We start from the raw sequence: 26,070 nt of genomic DNA, 5'->3' as shown, positions 1-26,070 counted from the left end.
TTGTTTGTTACTCCGTAGCGTTACTTTAGCTCCTGCCCAACAGAAATTCAGTCGCGTAAATTCGACGCTTTTCAAGTTCTCCCAATCAGAGATTACTATAGACCAACACTACGAACTGAACAGTTGACAACGCCGAAACTGCGCGGGCTAAAATTTCGACAGGTGTGCCGATGGCTAAATTCCTTTTAATTCCATAATACAGATAAGTTGGTTGCAGGTATTCTATTCAAATAAAGAAGTTTCATTAGTCTATGTTCTAAAATTAGTGCCAAACGGAATATTGTGTTGTGATTTTTGTTTTTTATTTAACCATCTATTGTTCACTAGAAGCGAATGTTGTTGCATTAGTTAAGCTTATAGTTAAGATTACATATTTATGTGGTATAGTTGTATATTGTGACGTCATCAGATGCAGAATGCTATATACTATATAGATAACGCTTTAAAATCGACGCTTGCAAATCGGAGTACAAAATATCCTTTGAAATGTATGTGTTAAACACATCTACAGGAACGCTGCCAGAATCATAAATTGTTTTTCTAGTGATGGAGAAATACAAATACTTTTCTTACATTTCTGTAGTTTTATTTTCAAATACAATAACAAAAATTGATTCTTCATAATCATAACAGTAATAATATTACTTATAACTAGAAATAAGTTTTCTTGCCTTTCTTGATACTTTTATCTAATAATTTCACTGTTATATCTTGCAAGGTAAAAGCTCCTGTACCGCTTCTGCATGGTTGTCCCAACATTAGACAACTAGAAGCTGATTTAATATTATCCATTTTCGAATTCAATATAGCGTCCTTTAAGAAGATCAACGATGATTCGAAAGACATCTGCTGAAGCGGTGATGTCGATGCTTCCATCCCTTTTCTACTCATAGGCTCAAATATACCATTATACGTCATGTAATCAGCTACCAAAGTCAAATGCCTGGGATCGACAGTGATGCCATAAACATTGAACACATTCTGTATTTCTGTAATGATAACTTTATTTGCCGCTTCAATTCCATAAGTATTGGCTATGGCATGAATGTCGTTACTGTATATTTTGTTCAGGTCTAGCAAATCGTTGTATTTGAACATTTGCACTATGTTGATACCCTCAGTTTTGAGATAAAGAACATCTTTCTCTTTGTTTGTTATAGCTCGTTTTATGTTCTTGACTTCATGTATGACAGATTTCGCAGCAGCATCTCGTAAAGCTTGAGAAAGATCTACTCTTAGGAAAGCTATCGGGAAACGCACTGTTAACTCGCACCACCTGTGTTTCTTGGTATCAAAATTGTAATTTGTGGCACTTTCAATGCTATCAACAACACTGGACATGATTCGACTCTCCTCCAGCGCAACTTCTTCTTTGGGTACTTCTACAACGTCATCGGTGTCTTTCTGTTCATCCATTAGTTCTGCTTCATCATCAGATTTCTCTTCTTCCTCCGACTCAGGATCTTCATATTCTTGCTCTTCGGCTCTTTTCTTGCGTAGCTTTACCTGGAAAATGAAAGTAGCAGTTTTATTTAAAGTTTAGCGTTAGTCGTAAACAAATGGCACAAATGAAAATTAAACTTACATCAGTATTATCGTCGTCGTCGTTTGGGCCTTCCTCGTCTGAGCTGTCCAAATTTTTTGCTGCCTGTTCATTAGTATCAGGAGATTCCTCTTCGTCCTCATCATCATTGGCCACTCGGCGCCTTTTTTCTTTCTCCGCCGACCACAACACCCCACACGTTGCCTTAGCGTGTTTTCGAATTGTCGAAAACATCTCGTTGAAAAATTTGTTCTGCATGTGTTTTATAATCTGCGCCGGCTTTACCGCATATTGTGTCTTATATTGAGAGTGCGGCAAAAATGAAAAATTCATTGTCGTTTTCAGTTGTCTTTCAGGATTAGTCACTATTTCACACTCCACTTCAATTTTTTCTAAAACATCACTTACAGTAACTCTATTTAGTTTACGTCTTAGTTTCTCTGACTTCTTGGTCAAATTAGACAGGTCCTTAAGGAACGGAATATCCATATTAGGTGTTTTTAGTTTCGCAGATGCTGTCATCAGAATTTCTCGAAGACGTGGAATACCGAGCGTGACATTCATGTCACCACGACCAGCAAAGTGGAAGGTGTTCAGTGTCATCTGAGTAGACGGCTCACCAATAGATTGAGCGGCTAGTAGCCCAACGGGTTCACCAGGAGCTGCCATTGATTCTAAATATTTAGCATTCATTATGTCCAAAAATTTCTCTTTCTCTGTGTATTCTGAATACAGTGTTTCCTGACGTATCTTCAAATAACTCTGTATAATTTTATCCAATTGCTCATTTATTACTCCAAACTTGTACTCTGGTGACATCTTGGAAGGAATTGGATCAGGACATGTCTTTATGGAATATTCTTGCCTTTCCTCTTCACTCATATTTCTCCATTTCTTTTCTAACTCCCAATAAAAGGGATCTCTTGTCAGATCAGTAGGATCATTGTCAACAATGATTTCTCTTTTTCCTAACACAGAAAACTGTGTAAACGAACTCGTTCGCCTTTTCTCAGTTGGATCACCAAATTTCTTTTTCCATTTTTTCAAAGACTTTTGCGCTTTAGTTACTTGTTTAGAGTCAGTTTCATCTTTTAGTTTCTTGATCACTGATTTGGGGACAACAGCCTTAGAGTTAATATCAAGAAACTCCAACTGGCTCTTCTTTAGGAACTGGCATTTTAGAACGTCGAGTCCATCTTCTCCGTAAGCAAATTGGATAACACTGTTGTCAGCATCTCTTACGGTGTGATCGTAAGCAACAGATAAACCTTCTAAATGCTTTATCAGACATCTCTGTAAGTAACCAGATCGACTGGTCTTGACAGCTGTGTCGATAAGACCTTCACGACCAGCCATACAATGGAAAAAGAATTCCTGAGGTTGAATTCCTGTCATGAAACGTCCATCAATGAATCCACCAGCTCTAGGTGAAGTATCGTAAGGAGGAAAGCTTGGCAGAGATCTCCCAGATATCATCAATGGAGGTCTCTTGCCTTCCAACTCAATTTGTCCAAGCAGACATGAAATCTGCATAGTGTTAACAGTGGAACCTTTTGCACCAGATTGCACCATTAATTGCAAATTATTGTAAGGGAATTTCTCTATCAAACCGTCTCCCAAACAGCATTGGTTTATATTGTTTGTGTGTGAATCAAGCACGTTTTTATATTGTCTGTCCAAATTAGTTCGGAATTTCGGATCTTTTATGAGCATTTCTCCTATAGTATCCTTCAGTTTATTTTCGTCAACATCCATAGGGAGCTCAGTAGCCTTTGCAGCAGCAAGCCTTCCAGCTTGTCTCGCTAAATGGACATAGTTGTCACGTTGTTTATCAGCGTCTTGAACAACCAGGATGTCTTTGACACCGAGAGTGAAGCCAATCCACTGTAAGTAAAATGTGAATACCTTTGAAAATGAACTAAGTACAGCACTCGAACTGTCACCACCATATAATTCGTACATGCAGTGTACTAAGCCATAAGGAGTGGCACCATAATGGGTCTTATCCAGAACACCAGACAACAACTCTCCTTTTCGAATTACAACTTCACCTTCTGACATAGTATTAGCGTCAATAAAAGGTGTCCCTCCAGCTAACCATTGTCTTGGTTGTTCCTTTTGCCATGCTTTTGTACTGATCTTTGCTTTTCCAGTCAATGATAAGTACGGTTTTCCTTTAGGAATGCTATTCATGATTATTGTTGAAAGTATTTGTTTTCCAGACCATAACATCATTGGTTTAAGTATTGTGGGCGGAAGCAGCTTTATTTCTCCTTTATGATTTGACAAAGCTTGAAACACTAGTTGTTGATAATCAGACTTCGTAAAAAATGAACCTCTCAATGACATTTTCACTCCAGAAATTACATGATCTTGAATCAATCCACTTAATGGTGTGCCATCTTTTGGCACTAAGAATTGTTTTCGAACTGACATAATGTTATAGGCTTCGCTCCTAGCAATTTCATTTTGTGGAAAGTGAGCATTCATTTCGTCACCATCAAAATCAGCATTATAGGATTTACAATTGGCGTAATGTAAACGCAGGGTTTTTTCTCCTTTTAGAATCCTTGCCCTGTGTGCCATCATACTGGGTTTATGAAGAGAAGGCTGTCGATTCAGAATTAGAACATCACCATTTACTAAATGTCGATGGACAATCTTTAAACCAGAAGTTTTGTACTCATCAGGAGTCAGCAGCCTTTTAGCAAGACTTTTTCGTTTTTGTATTGAATCAGGTGGAATTCTGATTACTCTTCCATTTTCTATTTCAAGTTTTTCAGCACCTGGATGCTTGTTGGGCCCATTAATAACCATTTTTCGTAGTTCATCAACATTCCACTCTGTGACTGGGACTGGATAAGTTAGTTTTGTAGCAAAAGCATCTGGTATACCAATTTCATCTATGTCCACATTTGGATCAGGTGTGATTACAGATCGGGCTGCAAAGTTTACTCTTTTGCCCATCATGTGCATTCGGATGACACCAGTTTTCTTCTCGAGAATTTGTTTTAGTCCTTGGCTAGCTAAACCTTGGCCTTCACAGCTCAGGAGATAATTGATATGTTTCTGTAGGTCTTGCCAAACAGTATGCAGCTTTTCTGGGGGGGTTTGACCCTGAATACTTTCATATGCTTGTCTTGGCTGTTGCTCAAGAGTATCAATAGCCTTTAGCTGATCAGTAGCAGATACAACTTGCAAGATAGCTCTAGCACTGTAGGCATGATGCAATATGCCTTTATATACATTTGTCTGTGGATGCTCCATCAGTTCACCTTGTAAATAATTGCAAGGTCTAACTACTGGCGGTACTACTGGCACTAATTCCATGAAGAAAAGGTTTGTCACTGGTTTAATATTAGAATGTTTGAGAACTGGTAAACAGTGTATCAAAATGTCTTCATCATTTTCACATATTGAAGTGCAATAGCGCTTGATTTCATCAGGCATCAAAATTTTAACACTTTTACCTTTTCCTTCTGTTTGGCCATCAGCAGTCACATTGTACATCAATTTACCTTCAGATGTCGTTATTTTAATTAATTTACTTGTACAATACATACAATTTTTAGCAATATTTATGGCTTTAAAATAATTATTCAAAGTTTTTGTTCGCAATTTATCTGTATTTTTATTGTGAAAAGTAGCCGTGACTGGATCACTTTTTTTTAATAGTTTTTGGAACTTCCTGATTGCTTTGCTAGATTTGTTTGGTGAGCTATCTGTATCGTTTTTGTAATCTTTGATGTCACCTATGAAACCATCCAAGTCAAGAGCTGCAGTCACATGACCACTATCAATAAGTTGAAGTTGCAACTTCAACATGAATTTCATTTTATCATCCATTTGTATTTTGCAACATTTAAGGCAACTGATACGGAATAGTGTATAAATTGTCTTCATGAAAAGTGGGTTCACTACGACGAGAGGTAGTTCTATGTGACCAAAATGTCCAGGACAGTGCAACATTGTATTGTGACAGGTGGCGCAAGCATCGAACCTGTCTCGGGCGGGGCCCATCGCGGAGTCATACAAACCTCCTTTTGTAGGGTTTCCCATCGCGTCGAAAGACGTCATATTAGTAATTTTCGCAACGCTAAGTTTCTTGATATCTTCATCACTGAACATCAGGAACTGTACCGAGTCAGGGTCAGCCGACGTCAGCCCTGTCAGGGCTGACGTTACAAACGACTTCGAACCCATGGTGATATCTGCAATAACGAAAAATATAGTCTAAATAAATTGTTAACATAACCTAAACAACGTATAGTTCTGATTTTTATTTTTGTAAGATACCAGGGTTTCTACGTTTGTTTTTGTGAAAAGCATTACACACGCTTACCTGTTAAGACAATTAATTCATAATGAAAAAAATTGCAGGTTTTGTAAAAATAACACTTTTAGAACCTATATTTTACACACCGCACTCATAGCAAGTTTCATTTGCCAACAGCAACTGTCAACAAAACAAATAAACCACATGGCATTAGAGTTGCTCTAAAGCCGGGTTTTCACTATACGAGTACGCAAAGATCGAGTCCACTCGGATGACTCGCTACTAGTTTCGTGATCGGAGCGCACTGTGGCGTCCAAGTAGTCATCCGAGTAATCTCGGTCCGAGCGTACTCGTACAGTGCACACCCGGCGAAACCGGTATAAAAAAAGAATTTGTTGAACACTGCTCTCTAAGTGCGACAATACACGTCCGTTTTTTCCAGCCGATGTCTGATCCGACTACCGGAAGGCGCTCGTACCATATAATTGTATGAACACCCAATGGTAGCCGAGTCGGAAATAGCGTCCGATTTTATTACCGATCCGATTGGCTGAAGGCGCGCTCTCTATACTTTTGCGGGGAGACGAAACACGTCCGATTTACAGCGTTGGCAATGCAAATTATTAAAAATCCCCAAAAATCAAGATTACAAATTTGGGGAGCGCAAAGTTCACATTGCCCACATTCATTCTTATATATTTATTCATTCTCAGTATTTATTATATTATTATTGTTATGCTTAAAAATATATCAAATAATTAAGAAAGTCAAAATGAACCCGTCTATTACATACACGATAAGCTATAATTAGAAATAAACTCAACAAGTTGAATTAAGTTTAAACCTTACTAACTAAGCTTGAAAAGTGGCAAGTTGTGGTATTAAGGTCTACCCATACATATTCGGCCGTGCTCCGTCATATGCTCAAAAAAATATCGTTGCGTTTATTTTGTATGAACTCGTTCACACATATCCGTGTCCGGGCCGGCGCCGGGACGGATCCCCAATTCATGTAAACTAGCACGCCCCGTCCACGTCCCGGGCACGGCCCTGATGTGTGTGTATAGTCCTTTAAAATACCTACTGCTCGGCTTTGTTCGGCAACAGGTGTATTCTTTTTTTCACACCGGGGACCGGTCAAAATGAGGAAGGGTCGCGTGCTCAACACGCACCGACTGATCTTAATCATCCTACTTAAGAGCCAGGCTCAGGTCGGTGACTGATAATAGTAGTAATTTTACAAGACAAAATGATTCTAATCCTACCGGATAGTTTTATACATATAAGCAGTTTGCTAATAATTCTATATAAATGTTGCTATATAAGCAGCGCATGTGCGATGTTGAAAAAAATATCAATATCGTCCATAAACAAACAAACAAATAGTGTTTTTATCAGTGATCATCAATGTAACAAAAATATGATAAAATTCTAGAGTGCGAGAGCATTTTCCCCACATAGCGTAATCCAAAGAAAATCCCCAAACGAGTAGTTGAGTTGAAATTCCCTGTATTTAGGGAATTTCCCATAAATTAGCAACAATGCAGGTAGTCCAGAAAAAGTTTGACGTAAGAATCGGATCCCTATCGGACGTGTATTGAGTGAATCCGATCCGATAGTCGGATCCGACCATCAGACACGATATCGGACGTGTATTACCGCACTAATAATGAGCTACTTTTTTATGGTTGTTTTTTTTCTTATGGCAATTAAGGTATGAAAAAAAAAATCAGTCAACATGGCGGCCCAAGATGAAGTTGACGTATGTGAAAGTTGGGAGGATATGGACGAAATTGGCGTAAGTTATTGCAAGAGCTCCCGCGGCCGTCACCTTGTTTGGCAGTCGCTGCGGTCCAGTTGTGTATGTGCAAGATTGTATGTTTCAGTTGGATCAGAAGATTAAGCTGATGTCAAGTGAGCCTGCCCCAGTGAGTCCCGCGCTTAAAGGTTGCAAGGTTAACGTAATTGTTGAGGAGAACGCGTGTATTGGGTCCCAGTGCGTAATGCCGGAACCAACTATTCGGATTTTGAAGCGGCCAACGAACTCGCCTGGCGGGCCGCTGAATGGCGAGAGCCGCGCTCGGCCGGTAAAGACCTTGGAACAAAGACAGAAAGAGTACGAGGAGGCGCGGCTGCGGATACTGGGTGAAGCGCGGAGCCCCGAGGACGTCATTGACGATAAGTAAGCCCCTTTTTCTTGACACACGCAGAACTAATTACATCGTCACGCTTTTATATAACAGTTAAAAGTTTCCACCAATATTGCTGTTTTATTGTGGCTATAATTTGCGCGCATTTACCGTTGACGACGCTCAAGATTGATTGCCTGTTGTAGTCATTATCATTGATTCTATACATTGCATTGATTGTGTTGACTCGGGATCAGTATTCATTTGCACAACTATCATATTGCAAAGGAGAAATATTTCTTATTTTCGTTTATTAGCATATGGTAATTATGTGTCAATTTGTCAATTTTCCAGTCTAAGCAGACTACAAGATAAGCTCCAAGCCAACAATCTGAATGACAATCAAAATAGTAGTAAAAAGAATTGTCAAATTGAGGCTAAAGGCAAAGAGAAAAAAGTGTTGGCGCGGCTTCCTCCCGGCGCGACGGCCGCTGGTGTGTTCCCTTCCCCTCCTCCGCGCGGTGTCCTTGTTATCCGCACTCCACGAGGCCCTGATGGCACCAAAGGTTTCGTGCGGAGGTAGCACCACTACAAAACTCGTAAGCCTAAGTTATTCACAAAGTTCCATCTGACTTCAAAGACTTCAGTCAAAATTTTAAGTGACGTAGTAGCTAAATAAATATAAATTGGCTGAAAATTGTTTCACAATTTTTACTATGCGAACATATTTGTACACCATAGTGGTGTTAAAAATACGTGAGGGTTGCTAATTTGGTATACGATGTATTTTTTGAGTGCAGATCTTAATTCGTGTTTTTTAATACTAAGTGGTCTGCTTAAAACTTTATTGAAGCATTTAATCTCTTGAATCTCTAAGATTTATATATAAAGATCATCAGAAAAATGCTTTTATAAATCAAGCATCAACTATTAATTGTGAAACAAAAACAAAATTAAGAGTGCTCACTTTTGGGAACAATAATATTTATTGTAATTTAATATAAATATTGTATACCTGAAATATGGATCTAGGAATCTAGAGAGAGCAATGAGATTTTACAAAATTGACACTCTGGCAAAATTGATTGTATGCATAGAGACTAAAGTACACAATGAATGTTGGCCTAGTGTAACAGGATATCAGGGAACCTTCCTTAAGGTGTTTTGCATAAAATGAGGTAACTATTGCTGCTTGTTGGTTGCATAACATTCAGAATCATAGTTACATTAATACAATCATTGCACCTAGGACTTCAGTTCACATTACACGGATATGTGTATATCACACATTGTAAAGTCATACTTTAATGAGCAAACAATGGAGCTGTCTATACATATATTTTTTATGTTTATGTATAAAAAGGCCTTGCAGTACACATGGTTGGGTATCTCGTTTTAAAATTTAATGATTATTGGTTTATGCAGACTTTCTGTTCCGTAACGTCATCATTGCGGTTAAGCTTTAAGCTTGTTACAATGGTAATTTTTAATTGTAAATAATAAATAAATATTGCGCATACTTATAGCCGCACTATAGAAACCTTATATTGTGAGTGCCATGGACACACACATAGACCACAAATTACACCCAAACTCACAAGAGAAATAAATGTAGGCCAAACAAATACTTTTCCGGCCTGAGTGGTGGGATGGTTCCACCATAGAGACAATTGTACGTCATATTGATACCAAATTTCATATATAACTATGTGTTAGGTAAAATGTCACATGTGCTGCGGTGGTTACCTCATGAATTGTACACCATTTGTTCAATTGTCCGTTATTATATTGAATCAAAGTGTTGTTAACAATGACCAATTGAATTGAAGTAAAAATAATTACAAAAGAAAATACATACAATTATGTAAGTAATCTTTGAATGCACTAAAGCTATTTTTAGAGCTATACATTCAACACAACTCTATTGTGATTGTAAATAATGTTTTTAACAAATATATAATGTGTTTTGAATAACATCAATATACTACAAGCTGTGAAATGTGTAATCCCGTGTCGATGTTCAGACTGCACACTTAAAATGTCAACTATGAATTTAAAATTCTAAAGTTCAGAATATGTTTTGGAAATGTTATAGTCCAATACAGTATGAACTGGGTTTCAAATTCCACAATTAGGGGGCAGATTATTTTTTAATTTAATCTTAAAGTACTTGTCCCCTTTTATTTACTGTAAAATAGTGTACATCCATATTTCACCAAGAAAATGGAAAATTATAAAGCATTTGTATTTGTTAATTATCAATTTAATAACCCAAATAAACTGTCATATATTTTGACTGACAAGAAATAAATTAAACAGATGAAATTCAATTAAATAACAATTCATAATACATTAATAATAATTACACAGTATCATAAAATGTGTGCATACAATTGATAAATTTTAAAGTTATTCTCTAACACATTTTTTTTTATATCCAGTTTTTCTACGTGTATAGTATATTTTTTAGGATAGGGTACTTGCTACTTGTATATTTTTAGCATATTATTTTCCTATGTTAAGTTTTTTCGATGCTCTTGCTTTTGTGTCTACTACAGTACCATCACAAACGCCAAATGAAATATTCCTATGTGGCAACGCAACTGGCAGAAGTTGTTCGATAAACCTAAATAGTACAAAAGGAATATTGGTGCGAATATCCGTTGTTATCGGCTATTCGCGAAAAAAGTAACCAATCACGTGACTGTTGGTTTTAGAATCCATTGCTATACTGCCCTCAGAACGAAAAAAGGCAGAATTTTTTTCGTTACGAGGGCAGTATAGGTTGTTTGCGAATAAAAGATCTGCCCAATAATATCACAAATTTTAAGAAACCAATCACATGGCTTTTGCGCATTGTGTCCCAATGTTGGTGTTTTCAAATGGAGTTTTAATATGGTATGAGCAATCAATTTGCAGCAATGTAATAAGTTTGAGATTAGAAATGAAACTATTTGTTCAGGTCTAAATGACATATATTCCACTCGTTTGTTAGTCCTGATCATGGGACCTGTAGACAAAGGGCCCGAAACGTTGGTTTGTTTGAAAAAACAAATTTACGCGATTATACTTTACTACACTACGCCTATACTTTAGCCTGTTAAATAAAAGAGAGAGTGAAATGGCCAGTTGTTGACCACAACAAAAATTTAAAATTTACTATTTATGCAAAATAATATTATTACATTTATTTATTTATTTATTTATATTTGAGATTTTATTGTACTGAACATGGGTAACATTCGCGGAAACCTAAGAACTCTTCATGTATGAGATTATTAATTGAAACTTGTGTAGTGAGGGGATAAGTTTAAAGAAACTAACAATTTACTCTGGCATCACAGTACATTAAAAAAAATGTAAATATGTTAAGAAGTATAGTAATTATTTTATAAAAAGTAGTGATAGACGTAATGTTAATAACAGTTCGTGACAGTAGTTTTAAATAAAGTCACAAATTCGGTTATGGAACAATATAATAAAATTTCTGTCAATCGAATCGAAACTATACAGCTTCGCATACTTGGTTAATTTGAGTCCATGACAGTAATCCGTGGCCATTTCACGAGTGTGGCCATTTGAGGTTGCCTCTTCCTATTATATTTTTAAATAAATATTGTAAATCGTAAAAGTTTCTCACTCGTTCTTCTTGGGGAATCTGTGTAACAAATGAAAAAATGTTAAAACAATTTGACTGGAATAAAGATACGTTAAGTGTGAGTTAGAGGATAGAGATCATGATGTCTTCCGACTTCAGCTTTGCCTACTCTTGTCGGAGAAAATCGTGTACTATGTAGGTACGTAATTACCTATTTTTGTTTGTTAGGGGTTTTTCAATAGGAACATTACAATTTTGTATTTCAATAAAACACAGTATAATTGAAATATCAAGCTCAAATTTGTTCCAGATGTAGTACACATCCTACATTTAAGAATGGAATTCGATCTCGTTCGTATAACCGTCACGAGCATGTTTGCAGCGTCCAATTCTTTTGAGCCAATTTTCCACCACTCTTCCTCACATATCAAACGAAATGTTAGCAATATCGCGTTTGATATAGTTCCTGAGCTCATTTGACGTTGTTGGCTTGTTGATATAATAACGCACACACTCAACATAGCCCCGCACTAGAGAAACCCATGGACACACACATAGACAACCACAAATTACACCCAAACTCACGAGACAAATAAATGTAGGTCGCGCAAATATTTCTCCCGGCCCGGGAATCGAACCTGGGACCTCTGCGTGGCAGTCCGGCATGGTAACCGTTCGGCCACGGAGGCAGTTAAACCACCGACTAAATGTAAACCCACAAAAAGTAACCAAACGGCGTTAGATCGCATGAGCGAGGTGGCCATTCGACGAGGTTACACTATTATCGTATTTCCTCTTCAATAGATCGATTGTTTGGCTAACTTCAATCGTGCTCGCGGTGGTCATATGAACGAGATCGAATTCCATTCTTAAATGTAACAAACACGTGCACTGCACCTGGGATAGATTTCAGCTCGATATGTCAATTATTCTGTTTTATTGAAATACAAAACTGTTATGTCCTCATTGAAAATAACTATTTTCACACACGAATTATTTTTCTTAAAAATAATAATATAATTGATAATAATCTGTCAGACAAGCACTCCTGTTACGGTTTCAAACTAGTGGTTTCCCTGTACAATGAGTACCAGTGAGCAACGGAATTCACTCTGGGGCACTACCCTGAACACCCTGGCTAGAACCAATTTAGAAAAGTTTTCTCAAATTGATCCTACCAGTACCCAGGACTTCCTTGTCCAGCGTCCACAGTGCAAACCGTTGGGCCACCGAGGTCGTCTAAATGTCATTTCTTTGTTCTTAATTGTATTGTATTTTTGTTTTGCCGGAAATAGCACCACACGTTTGATTATACATATTTACGTTTTAGTACAAAACCTCATTGGTTTGGACACGATTGTTTAAGTCACTTTAGCACTGAACAATAATTGTCATATTGATTACAAATTACCTACTGCTTTCAAATCTCCAATGCATTAAAGTGGTGTTATTGTTGGGTGTATTTCGCAACTGATTTAGGCTAAGATTTGAAAAACAAACTGTCTTCGACTAAGCAAAATAGCGAGCTAATTAAGTTGTGAACTAAAAACTCCTGACGCACTACAGACCTTCAAAAATAACCAAATGAAGAGTAGTAGCTATGTAGCTGCAAGTCAATTGAGTGCTTCCGGTCTGCATGAAGTGCAAAGGGCAACTGATAGTAATCCGAAAATAGCCGAAACACGACGATTGCCGAGAGATTGAAAACAGTTGCACTGGCCAAATGTTGTCACGTGATTATTTTAACTAATCATTATTAATACAAAGATCGAAAACTAAGAAAACATCAAAAAATCTTTAAAATTCAAAAACAAACATCAGCAATAAGCACGTAGAAGAATTGTAATGTCTGCTGATTCGTTCCGTAGCTCAGTTGGGAGAGCGTCAGAGCGTATGCTGAAGTTGCTGGTTCGAATCCAGCCGGACCGAAGGAACTTTTTAATGTTAGATTTTTGTATTAATATAATAAAATTATAACAGTGGAGTCATTTCACAAAAAGTAATAAGACTTTGTGATATTTATAAATTATATTATATGATATTTATATTTATAAATTCAGCATGATCCGATTTATTTTTTATGATATCAAGAGCCAGGACGAACAGGTCGTGCGCCTGATGTTAAGCGACGCGTCTGACCATAACAGTTACAGTGCCACCTTTAAAACACAAAGATCTGAGAGGCACTGCCACTGCGCCCGTCACCCTGAGACATAAGTTGATAAGTCTCATGTGCCTGGAATTTCACCATGTGTATAGCTGTACAGTAAAAAAAAAATACTAATTTGTTTAAGCCACTATTATTAAAAAAGTAACGATGTTTTCCCTAAATTGCCAATTCATTTGCGAAAATTACGTTGCACGAGTCACATGAATGTTGTAGTAGACTGTAGCCGGACAAGAGAAACTGTACTCCCACGAGTTATATTCATTTCTTGCGTTTTTTTCTCATGTACGGTATAGCTTAATAAACTTATGAGGTACATACATGTGATAAACTAAGGGCGTAGTTCATATAACAAAATTCGATTTCAAACCGATTACATTCAAAATATAAACTAAAGTTACGTAGTGGACACAAATAAAGCAAGGTGGCATTGCAAGAGTGACTGAGGTGAATGTAAGGGATGCTAGTCTTTGTTTTGGTTATATAATTACCAATTTTTAATATGACACAAGGTAAATAATTATAAACCGGTGATCAAAACAAAACTAGCGTTTTTATACCAAGTCTAGCGTAAGTCTACAATGCAGGTCACGCAAAAAAAAAACAGTTAGTCCTGTTTGTGTTCCTTTATATTTACAAGATTAATATAAAAGAAAAGGACATATACATAAAAAGGTACCTCGGCTTAGATGTAGCCAAACATGTTAACAGAAGAGACTGACAAGTCTCAATGTGAACTCCGCCATATTACGTTCTTTGACGGAACTTTAGTTTTGTCTTATAGACTACATGATTAAAGGTCGACACTAACGCCACCTTTCGCCTAAAAGTAACATTTACATAAGGGGGTCGTCACACTTATGTTATGACGCAGAATCGATTTGAGTCGGTTATCAGCGCCGGCGCTAGCCCACGTAGCGCCCGGGTGTAATCAATACACTGGCGTCCTCTAGTATTCACGCGATCTAAATGGAAAATTTACAGTTACCTTTTCCCAGTGATCGGAAATTGTAAGTGCAATTATAAATGATGTTTGAAAGCAAAGCCTATTTATCTCGCTTGCGCCGCGAGGGGCGCTCGGCGCCCCCTTATACACTGCAGCCGGCACTACCGATTATGTTTTTACAATTGCATTAATGGCTGGTTTCATATATTAAGTGACGAAGTAATTAACTTATGCGTGTAAACAGTCACTTAACAGCTGTTAAGTAATCATCGATTGATAAGTGGATTAGAATCAAACCTATTTTTTTGACGAAATAGCGGACGCACCTCTATCCTCGTTCACCCGCACCTGGCACATTCTCGGTAGGCGTGGCTTGAAGTTTAAAACGTTTGGCGGACTAACGGATTGTTTGAAAAATGTCAAAGTACTTACGTGCTAGCTTCACTTAAAACACGTGAACGATAGCCTACTTGCCTAAATAAAATTAACATTTTCACGTTAAAATCAAATTGGCTGTTTCCAGTTCGTTTGCCGCTACTAAGGAAATCCTGGTTACTTTTTTTCCTCCGCTTACCAATAAGTTTGAATTCGGCGGGTGAACCTCCCTGATCTGAGGTCAACGATTTAATTTGTCACTTAATACGTGTAAACCAGCCATAAGCTGATTGTCCTGACGATGACGGATTGTACGGACGCGATCGATAAAGGACCGTACCTTGAATTGGCTCATGTAATGCCCTTGTGTGAACGTGCATCCCGAGCCACTTCACTAGTTTGCCTTGCCGTTTAGTAAAGAATCTTAAAGAAACTTATTGTAGTACTGGCTGTTGTGTAGATTGACGTTGCGAATTTCGCAATTTTCACTAGACTGGCTTAATGGCTTGGCTTTGTGGAATGGCTCGTCAATTGACCCCGTGTAAAAGCAGATTAATTGGAGGCTTGTTCTGATCGGCTTAATAACGAAAACTCCGCGTCTGAGTATGATGACTTCCTTAAGTTTGTTTAAGTTAAAATTTTTATTAGATTCTTATGTGACGAACATGGGTTAGTTTTATTTGCATGTCCTGCAACTCGAAGGATTGTGATATAGAATAATCGTCTAATTACAAGCCTTACTGTCTTACCTACGTTTAGTGGCAATCATGTTTGTAAGTAGGTATGTTAATCAATGTAGATAGATAATTTGACATAATAATTTTGTAAAAGTGGTACTAGATACATTTTTTTTGTCGTTTGCTCGTGTTGTGAATATTTTATGTTTGTCTATAGATTGTGTTCGTAAGATCACAGAGAAGGCGCGTCTGATATCCATATCAAGCCGTGTTTAATTGGTATTGCATTTCAAAGTTAGAACATAAAAACAATTTTGCCTGGCATAGTTTTCAGAAAAACCAGAGACCTACTGATTTCTAAAAATAAAAATCTTACTAAATCTGGCAATTTTGTTGTAACTGATTTTATGCTCAGTTTACATTATTGCGGAACAGAACAGAACGGAATGGAAGCGTCTAAAAAGTTACTATCCCCTCCTACCGTGTACCTACACGGTAGAAGGGGATAGTAACTTTTTAGATGCGTTTAGTATATCAAAAATGTGAATCGTCGTGGGACCCGTATAGTATTTAAGGGTTAAAAGGCTGTTCCTCAAACAGCTAAGAACCATTTTGATCAAATTAGCCTTCAAATAACAAAATCGCTTTGATCTCAGTTCAGTCGTTTGAGAGCTACGATACACGGACAAGTTTCAAACTTATAACTCCCCTGTTTTTGTGTCGGGGGTTGTAAGTAAAAAGTACAATACAACAATTTAGGGATGGCCTATAATTTGTCAATAACTTTTGTCGTGCATTTGCGCTTGTAATATTATTAATAGTGTTAAGAACATTTGTGTCTGGCAGCCGGAAGTGTCATGCTTTATAGTATTATAAATTCGAGGGTGATTATTTACAACATTTGCAAACGACCTTATTATAAGTATCTAGAATAAATTTTCGGCCAAAAATCAACTAATGAATTTAGTTCTCTCCATTTGTCATATTTTTTTTTATTTTGATGAAAATGTGCTGTTGTAAACATTACTATGTCATTGTGCATATCATGATATTGATTATGAAATTTTCCATTTAACTTGAAAATATAGTCATAATACTCTATTTAAACAGCTTATTGTAATTAGACAAAAACAGGCTTTGTTCAATTTACATTGCTGCGGAAAGCTGGAAGCGAACTTTTTTGTACATAGCATCATTATGCTATGCAAAAGGTTCATTAACCTTTTGCCAATTGTGTAACGTACAAACTAGATACAAAACGGTGTACTAAACTCAAAGTAGGATCCCTGTGACACTTCATTCGACGTTTATCATAGGGTTGAGGTAAAGTCGATAAATTAGTGTATTTGATTTTTGAAGCAAAAGTTCTTTCTCAGGATTTTATTTTTCTGATGTATTCTGAACAATGTATAGATGTGAAGTGTTTTGTATTATATTGAAGGCATAAAATACAGAATTACAGTTCAAATGCAATTTCAGTAGGTGTTTTAGTACATTTCTAAAAAACGTTTACCATATCATTCATTTATAGGTTTCAAAAAAGTAACAACACTTACATCTCAATTCATTACCTATCATTAAAATTCATACTTTAAGAATGAATACGAGCACTATACATTTATTCACTAAATAATCGAAAACTTTTTATCGATATGCCTCATTCCTTGGCAAATGCATTGTAATGAAGAAACCTTTGCACATTATGGAAAAACATTAATATATTTTTGAAAAAAAAAAAGTTGTTCCGCTCATTTCTAAGCTATTCACTTAAAAGCGAGGCTTATAAAAATAGTTCATGAAATAAGTATATTAGTGCACGTCGTTACAAGTTTATATTGTGTAGATTTATATGAACTGTCACAGCGATCATCTTAGATTATTTTTAGTATAGCTGCGGGAAATCGAGAGACTACGCGAGATTAAGCTCATTATACCATTTTGTTTTACCAGTTTTCGTTACAAAATTCGCTTTCACGGCAACGTAAATTGAGTCTTACTCTCCGACTCCACATCCAGAATGGGTAGGCTGTTTTACGTAGACCAACAAAGAACGACAGAGCTTTGTCCTAGTCTAACGTAGACTAAATGAAATTATGATTGTATCGTAAAAGGGTGTACTGTATATATTTCCAAACTTCACTTTTAAAAAACACAAGTAGTCAAAAATCAATTTCGAGATTGTGTATTGCTACTGGCCTACCGACTAACTGAGGTAGCTGCGCGGTGCGACAGGACTGACAATTTACGTAACAGTTATGTCGCAGTGCACACGGGATAATTTCAACAAGATTTTTCTGACGCTATTCAATAACAAGTTCATTGAAAAAAGTGCCAAGTGGCTTGTCTACTCATTTCAGTTATCAATGAAAGAGTTTTTTTTATTATCTTTTCACATAACAACAATTGACTAATTTGGTAGGCACTTTTTTCAATCAACTTGCTATTGAATATCGTCAGAAAAACCTTGGTGAAGCTACTGCTACCTCAGCAACCGATTAGTTACACAATAAGTACTACAGGCGTTCACTACTGTTTAAAAATAATATTATTGTTTTATCAGTCGACGCGTGATTGTAATCTTATGAAATGATCTGGACCATGGGATATGGTTCATACAGATTATTGGGATGTGGTTCGTACTGGACCGTGTGATATGGGTCGTAGTGGACCACAAATTGGTAGGCATTTTCTAGATCTGCGTGTCCGCAGCGGAACTGGTCCAGAATGTGATCCTCCCGTCTAATGAGCCTTTTAAGATGGAATTAATGTATATTATTGCAGTTCTCCATGTTTCTATAAGATTATATATTTACTAGCTCGACTTTGGAAGTTTTATATATACAATAAAATTTCATAATCACTGAGCTTTGATAGATGAGCTAGAATACAAAAATATTTTTGTAATTGTAAAGTCCTTATGGTGCAACGTGTAATAACGTAATAAGGTAATGATAATCGCATGGAACTTTGATGTACGTAAAAATTAATAACAGAAAAAAAAAATTTTTGTTCATTTCATGTCGCCATCGATATCCTTGCCACATATAATAAATGTAATCATCGAATTTGTTTTTATAAAACTTTTCTACTTCTGAAAATCTGAATATCTATTCTTACTTTACTTTTTTCCATCACGTCGGTGTTTTGTAGAAAGGGCGAAAGCGCCATTTCTTTTTTTTCAGGGGGAGCATGTTCTAGGATTTAACGACTGTTTTAAAATATTTACGTCGTGTTTTATACTATATATAATTCATCTTCATTTTAATATATAATTCAATTTTGGTTTTAATTAAGTTTAAGTTTTAAAATTCAATTTAAAACAACGTAAATATTTTAAAACAGCCGTGAAAAACTAAAACAAAACAAAATTTGAAAAATTTTTCGAATTGGCACTTTCGCCCTTTCTGCAAAACATCGACGATATTAGGAATGCCGTCTTATAGGGTTTTATTATTTAAAATTAATTCTGTTTAGGATGTGTTTCTATTACGCAAGAAGAATTTTACATCAAACTCGCACTTGATTAGTGAGATAATGTGCAGCAATCGCGTAAACGAAAGAACTCGTAATAATTTTCAAAAGTTTACTAGCCGCTACGAAGCAAGTTGTCTTGCATAATGGATAATTACCTTGTCTTAGTTCCCAGCGGAAATATTAACCTTACAAATTGCACCATAGTGTAGACATTAAATAAAACAGGTTTTAAAATTTACGACGATTAGTCTATTTTGACATAAACGAGAATCCCACGAATTGCTGATCACGATTATATTTTGGTTTGCTAATCTGACGTACCGTTTGCTAAACCGTGACGATGAGCCCACAAAAAGGTTACTGTATAGTTAATAGAACTAAAAATCTCATACCTTTAACTGGGAACTGCTGTTAGGTACTAATTACAAGTTCTTTTAATGGAACGTGTCTCCAATATCGGAAAAATAAAAATAAGTCATACCGTGGTAAGAAACCTATAATTAGTGACAATCATTTAGTGAATAATAACGAGTCTTAAAATCTATGCAGCACGGTGCTTATGAAACTGTCCATCATTTTTAGGACCAAAGTAAAATCGCCTGATCAGCCTCACGTTTGATCATAGTTTATCTTATTTATTGATTATTATTGTAAGCCTGTTATGTCCCACTGCAGGGGAAAGGCAATATCTCTTACGAATTATTTATATACTAATGCACTGAAACAACGAAGTTCCCCCATAATCGTTAGATGGCGTGACTGAACCGAGAGATCTCATTTTAAGGGGATGGTCTTTGACTCGGTACAACACACACTACTTTATTGGACGGGTATTAAAAATGTTTCTTTGTGTGTTGTGACCATGCAGTGCGGACCGTAGGTAACGTTAATTTCCGTGTGCTAAGTGACTATTATCCACTCATTAGTATGATGTAGTAACTAATCTACAATTTAAAGACGCTATAGGATTCACAGACCAATGCAAGAAAGCATAATTTACACATGGAATTAAGGTGCTTTGAGATGAAAACTGATTTATTACCTTTGCATCGTGATAGTGTTTATGAGTAACCAGCAAGTACACCGGAATTGGAATATTGACGCTCAATTTACATTGCTGCGAAACGAAACGGAAGCGAATTTTTGACCGACTTCAAAAAAGAACAATGTTTTCAATTCGACTGTATTTTTTTGTGTGTATGTTACGCGGTTACGATTTTTGAAGCGATTTTGATGATTATTTTTTGTTGGAAAGAGGGTACTTCGGTTTTGGTCCCATTTAAATTTTGAAGAAAATACCTTTAAGTGTGGTAAACTAGGGGATGAATCCGGTTTAGCGCAATTTCCGGTATCCGGTTTCAATAAAACTTTGCAAATAGACTTTTGAGGTCGGTTGTTATAAAAAAGTTATAATTATTGTAAAAAACAAATGTGTAACGTATTAACTAGATACGAGCTAAACAGATATCGTCTCGAGAATTCCCGCAGTTACCTTGATACCTGTCTACCGTACCAGCTACTGTATCTATTTTGTATGTTACACAATTAACAAAAAGCTCATTGTGCTGTGTACAATTTCGTTGCAAAAATGGGCTTCCATTCCATTCCGCAGCAATGTAAATTGAGCCGTAATCTTCAAGAAATAAAATCTCTTATCATAGTAACGCCATCTATCGAACATCATCTGATAATATTAGGCATGATATTTATTTCGATGTGAAATTTGATTGGGATTTGTAAATATGTTGCTGTTCATAACATTAATTACGATTATGAACAAATTTTAGTGCCAATGTTTAATATTTATTGCTTGCTAGATTATTGAAATATTTTGCCAAATTGTTCGACGCCACGACGACGTACGATTTAGGGAATTACCACACCTTCAACACAGAACCGGCTTGAGTCAGATAAAGATTTAACTTCACCCAATAACAGCGAAGAGCACGAAGACGCATATCGTCTTTTTCGCTCTTATTGTACAGATATTTAGTAACTTCCTTGTGAAACAGTTCGTCCAGAGAGGTATATATAGAAATAGGTAAGGTGGCAACCTTACCTATTTCTGCCGCCAAGCAGTAATGTTAGCATTACTACGTTTAGGTTTTGAAGGGTAAGGGCATTGGTGAAATTACAGGCACATGGGACTTATCAACTTATGTGTCAGAGTGACTGGTGCAATGGCAGTGCCCCTCTGATATTTGCAATTTATAGCTCTAAGTGGCACTGCAATTGTTATGAACAGGCGTGTAGCTTACCATCTGGCGCACGACTTGTTCGTCCCGTCACTTGATATTATAAAAAAAAGATGTGAAAGTTTTTCTAACTGGCTTAATTTCGTATCAATAAATGTGGTGATTCCCTTAGTAACCGTATACCTTTATTTGAAACTGTTTCAATAAGCCACGTAGTTTTTGGGGAGCCTTGCACTGTTTAGTCAAAACATTGTATACCTATATTGTTCCCGTTTTACATATCTACATCTACAATCGTTTTATTAAACAATGTCACAGCTCCCAGCCCATTCTGACTCATTGAGAAGCTACTACAACACACGTCAGCACAATATCTGTATTTAGTACGCTATGTATAACAATGCGGGCGGAAGCACCTATTAGTGACCGTCTTGTTACTGCTTACGTGTGCATGGATGGGCTTGAAAATGTGTGCTTAAAAATTCATGTAAAATGGCTCAACGCTTTCCTACGAACGTCGTGCGTGGTACATTTAAATGAAAAATTGTTTCACGTATTACCTTGTGCCTTGCTGTAAAGTTTGATATTGTATAGATTGAACTTCATTCTATTGGAACAAGGAATCCAGAATTTCTTACAATCTAAATTCGCAGTTGTTCGCGTACGCGCAAAGTACGTCGCATATTACCAGCCAATAACGTACTCTCTTTGTTATTTGTAAGGAATAGGTATTTTTAGTTTTTAAATTTATATTTTAACCGAAGACATTATTAAAATTGTTAAAAATATGTATAGTTTTTTATTTGTAATTCGTTCGTGTCACATCTTAAAAAGTTTATATTACCTTAGATCCAATTCAAATGTTACCCGTACTAATTAATATGGTTCGTTTTGCTTGGGTCGAGCGACAGGGCTTAGAGGACGATAGTTTAAGCTGCAGGGACACTGGCTGTATTTCAGAATTTATTTTTTTTACAAACGAATAAAAGCCCTTTGAAAAATGTAAGTATATCGCATACTATACTTAGGTGTTCCGTTTAGTTCAGTTAATATAAAAAAAAATTTGGTAGTACTTACTACACATATACAATTTTTTTTTCCGCTGTACCCATTACCTATTGGGTACAACCAAACTATATAGCGGAAAAAAAATTATCGTTGGGTACAGCGGAAAAATTTTTTTTCCGCTGTACCCAATACCTATTGGGTACGGTACAGCGGTTTTCTTGTAAATTTTCGGTAAGTTTGTGTTTATTTATGTCTTGAAAATTTTTAGGAATCGTGTTGTCTCACCTTGTATTAATCGGTGTACATTCTCAATTTTGTTATACATTTTTTCCATAGAGACAATACGTTCACTGTTATGTGGAATCAGCCAAAGCTATTTGAGGTTGTACCGACTTTTAATATTCCATTTAATTAATTCGAAGATACCACTTACGTAAAAATTCCTACATTGGCAATATATTTGACATACGTACAGATAAAGATCTCATAGATTCCTGGATTATTAATTGGTCAAGGACAATTTGCGTAATTTCCAAGATTGTCGCCTAGATAATTTGGTTGTTTATGAACCAACTTGTTTTCTATTAAGCTGTTTAGGGTTTGCACTTATAGGTAAGTACGCTAAGATGGCAATATTTTGAACACTGCAATATTCAAAACTTTATAGAGACTACGCATGGAGTTAGTCCTCCTTAGTAAGTATTTAGATTGCCGTTGTGAACTTATAACCCACTGTGAAATATTCAAATCGGAAACTATTCAACTATAATGTTTATGTTTTCAAAATATTGGCATTGTTTATTGGTTTTTATTTAGGCTAATTTTACATTCGCTTTGAAATCAGACGGACACGGCATAAAATCGTATAATTTTTAATACGAGTTTCGACGTAGGTACTACCTACTAATGGAGCGCAAACTAGTCAAAAGATTACGTATAACAATCGGATACAACATCCCTGTTGTATCCGATCCTTATACGTAATATAAATTTTTATAATAAATAATGCACTAATACAACAATTTATTGTGCGCGATCCCGCAATGGAAATTTTAATTTGAACGAGTCTTGTGGACGACAGTCCCGTCCGTGTCTTTCTACATAAGTTTTGTTTATAGTGACCCTCCCTATCAACCTCTTGGCTATGCGGGAAGGGCACTATGACCTGTGTGAGCGAACCCGCGCTGGGACCATCTAACGGCCGCTTTCTATATTTGATCCTGAATCTAATATTATTTTGTATCCGGATTTTATTCGATCCATCGATCGCTGTCGAATCTGTATTTCAATATGTCTATCTCGGCTCTAGCGCCCTTAAAAAAAAAAAGAATCGGTCGTAAATTTCCTCGCTCTCTCTGATGATCATTGCATAAATTAGTGAATCAAATGGTGGTTATGTTTCTAAGATTAATTTATTTATACATATATATAAATTAATTGCAAACTTTCAAGTATAAAATATTTAAACCGTAAGTACGTCAAGAATAACGTGTTTCGAGGAACAGAACGGAACGTCTATTGTCCAGAACGGGAACGTTTATTGTCAAACGAGCGGGACGGCCATATAGGATGGAGAAAAATAAAGGGACGGCGGGCAGCGGCAGCGGCGAAATGTTAATGCCAATTTATGTTTTGTTGATGTTTGTTCGTATTCGTGACGTGATAAATAATCTAAATTATAAAAATACCGTTTTGATTTGACTTTGATAAACGGCATTATTTCAGGTAAAACAAATTTTGTTCAAGTTCACAGTCGCTATCACTTAAAAATAACTTCCATTTTTACACGATTACACAGTACAATCGGTCAAAATTGGAGGATCGCTACTATAGATCGAACACGTGCAAAATCCGATTTGTCAAAACTATGGATTGGATATTGAAAGCGCACAACTGTCACTACCATGCAAATGTCAATCTAAAAATGCCATACCATCCATTGTTTCAATCCATCCCACAGATGGATTGAAACAAAAGATCGGAATAACGATCCATCGATCGGTTATTGAAATAGTAAAAATAGGATTTGGATTGACTATTCAAGGTTAGACAGCAAATTATGGACTGAAATTGAATATAGAAAGCGGCCGTAAGTCAGGTCCTAACCCCGGATTAACACGTTTGCACGTACTTCATCCGGTTCTCTGTAAGGCTAATGCCTTAGGTGAACCACCCTCAGTGCACGTACAGCACCCTCAGTGCACGTACAGCACCCTCCCTATTTTTACCGGAGCTGTAGGCACGCTCACTTCTCGCCGCGCTCCGCACGATTAACGGTTGCCACCGCTGAGCCGCCGACTACCAAATCTCTTTGGTGGCGGAGCTGTAAGTCACGCTCACTTCCCGACGCCGAATGAACAGCGTCTCTACAGTTTCCAAATTCCTACGCGGCCGGAGGGACCGGAAGATATCTAGATAAATCCTCTACTAGCTCTCCGGGCTAGTGCCGGAGATGCCAAATGGCAGTGTTCTGCGACAATATCCGGACATAGCCAACCGACTTAAAGGACGACTCACGTGGTCGTGAGACGAACGCCCGGCCACACACCACCGGTGCAGACGAACGTGTCCGTTCCCTGCAGCTAACAATAAATCCCGGCGAGTCCATACCCAAGTCCGGGTCCGCCAGAGACGGTCGTGAAGGCGTACGACCGGCGGAGAGCTTGGTCCGGACGCCCGCCGTACCCTGGTCTTGCCGTCAAGCCCGTAGTCTCCGGAAAACCCTATCTCTCGAATCAGTAGATAGTCTCGTGGACGACTGTCGCAAGTTATTGTTGAATTTGATTCCTTGCACCAAGGAGGCAGTATCTTATAATATGAAATGAATCAATAGGTACGAAGTTCCGCCTAATTGGTAGGTAAATTAAAAAACCTAGACAAGTAGGTTCCACACAATTATATTCAAAGTACAACGGACAACGCGAGAGAGAAAAGCTTGCATTGTCTTAATGATCTTTATAGAGACAAGAGTTTGAAAGAAGAGAGGTGTGTTGATATAATGAAAAATGGTTTATTTATGATAATCGCAAACGACGAAAAAAGTGCTTGAATCCTGGCGACAATCCCAAACAGTGTCCATAAAAGTACCTTACCCACAAAACATTTTTGGTAACTGTTTGTTGATCCACCTACGATACACTATAACTTCCTGAGATCTAGTACAACCATGATAGTTGTCCGCTTTACCCAAAATAACCACGTCTAGTCAACCGATCGTCCTACTTCTACATGATAACACCCAGTTGCAGCCTTGGCCGCCCTCAGCCCAGGGCCATGGAGTCGGCACCAGCCGCACCTTTCTCAGCACTCATCATATTCTGGTAGACCATAATGAATTTACTTTATTGCCAACTTTTATCGAAATCGATTCAGAAATTTAGTGAACTATAATGAAAAAATCATCCAGCGCCCAGCCGTCATGATCTTCAACATTTATCCTCATATTTCAGCCAATTTGCACAAAACCTTAATAAATTATACACTTAAACCTTCTTTATGAATCACTCTGTCTATTGGTGGAAACCGCATGAAAATCCGTTCAGTAGTTTTTGAATTTATCGCGATCAGACGACAGACAGACGCGGTAGTGATTATATGTAGTGATTTTACATTTCATTCATCATCATATGTAACATATCTATATTTTATACATAAAAAAATGATTTAGGAAGATTATTGTTAT

At 36.9% G+C, this 26,070-nt stretch overlaps 2 protein-coding genes across 2 annotated transcripts; one reads left to right on the top strand and one right to left on the bottom strand.

The window, feature by feature from the left end:
- Positions 1-651: 651 nt before the first annotated feature.
- LOC113235878 (DNA-directed RNA polymerase I subunit RPA1) lies at positions 652-5,746 on the bottom strand. The gene is made up of 2 exons (XM_026471799.1): positions 1,586-5,746; positions 652-1,506 (listed from the first exon to the last, which is right to left on the bottom strand). Exons 1-2 carry the CDS (start codon positions 5,744-5,746, stop codon positions 652-654), a joined length of 5,016 nt encoding a protein of 1,671 aa, XP_026327584.1.
- Positions 5,747-7,554: 1,808 nt separating this feature from the next.
- LOC113235849 (SUZ domain-containing protein 1) lies at positions 7,555-8,724 on the top strand. The gene is made up of 3 exons (XM_026471770.1): positions 7,555-7,617; positions 7,706-8,001; positions 8,303-8,724. Exons 1-3 carry the CDS (start codon positions 7,558-7,560, stop codon positions 8,529-8,531), a joined length of 585 nt encoding a protein of 194 aa, XP_026327555.1. The 5' UTR covers positions 7,555-7,557; the 3' UTR covers positions 8,532-8,724.
- The last annotated feature ends 17,346 nt before the right edge of the window (positions 8,725-26,070 follow it).

Source organism: Hyposmocoma kahamanoa, unplaced genomic scaffold (genome assembly GCF_003589595.1).
Source record: "Hyposmocoma kahamanoa isolate Upper Pololo Valley unplaced genomic scaffold, ASM358959v1 88, whole genome shotgun sequence".
NCBI lineage: Eukaryota > Metazoa > Arthropoda > Insecta > Lepidoptera > Cosmopterigidae > Hyposmocoma > Hyposmocoma kahamanoa.
Note: the sequence above shows the minus strand (reverse complement) of the source record. Positions and strands in the feature narration are given on the sequence as shown.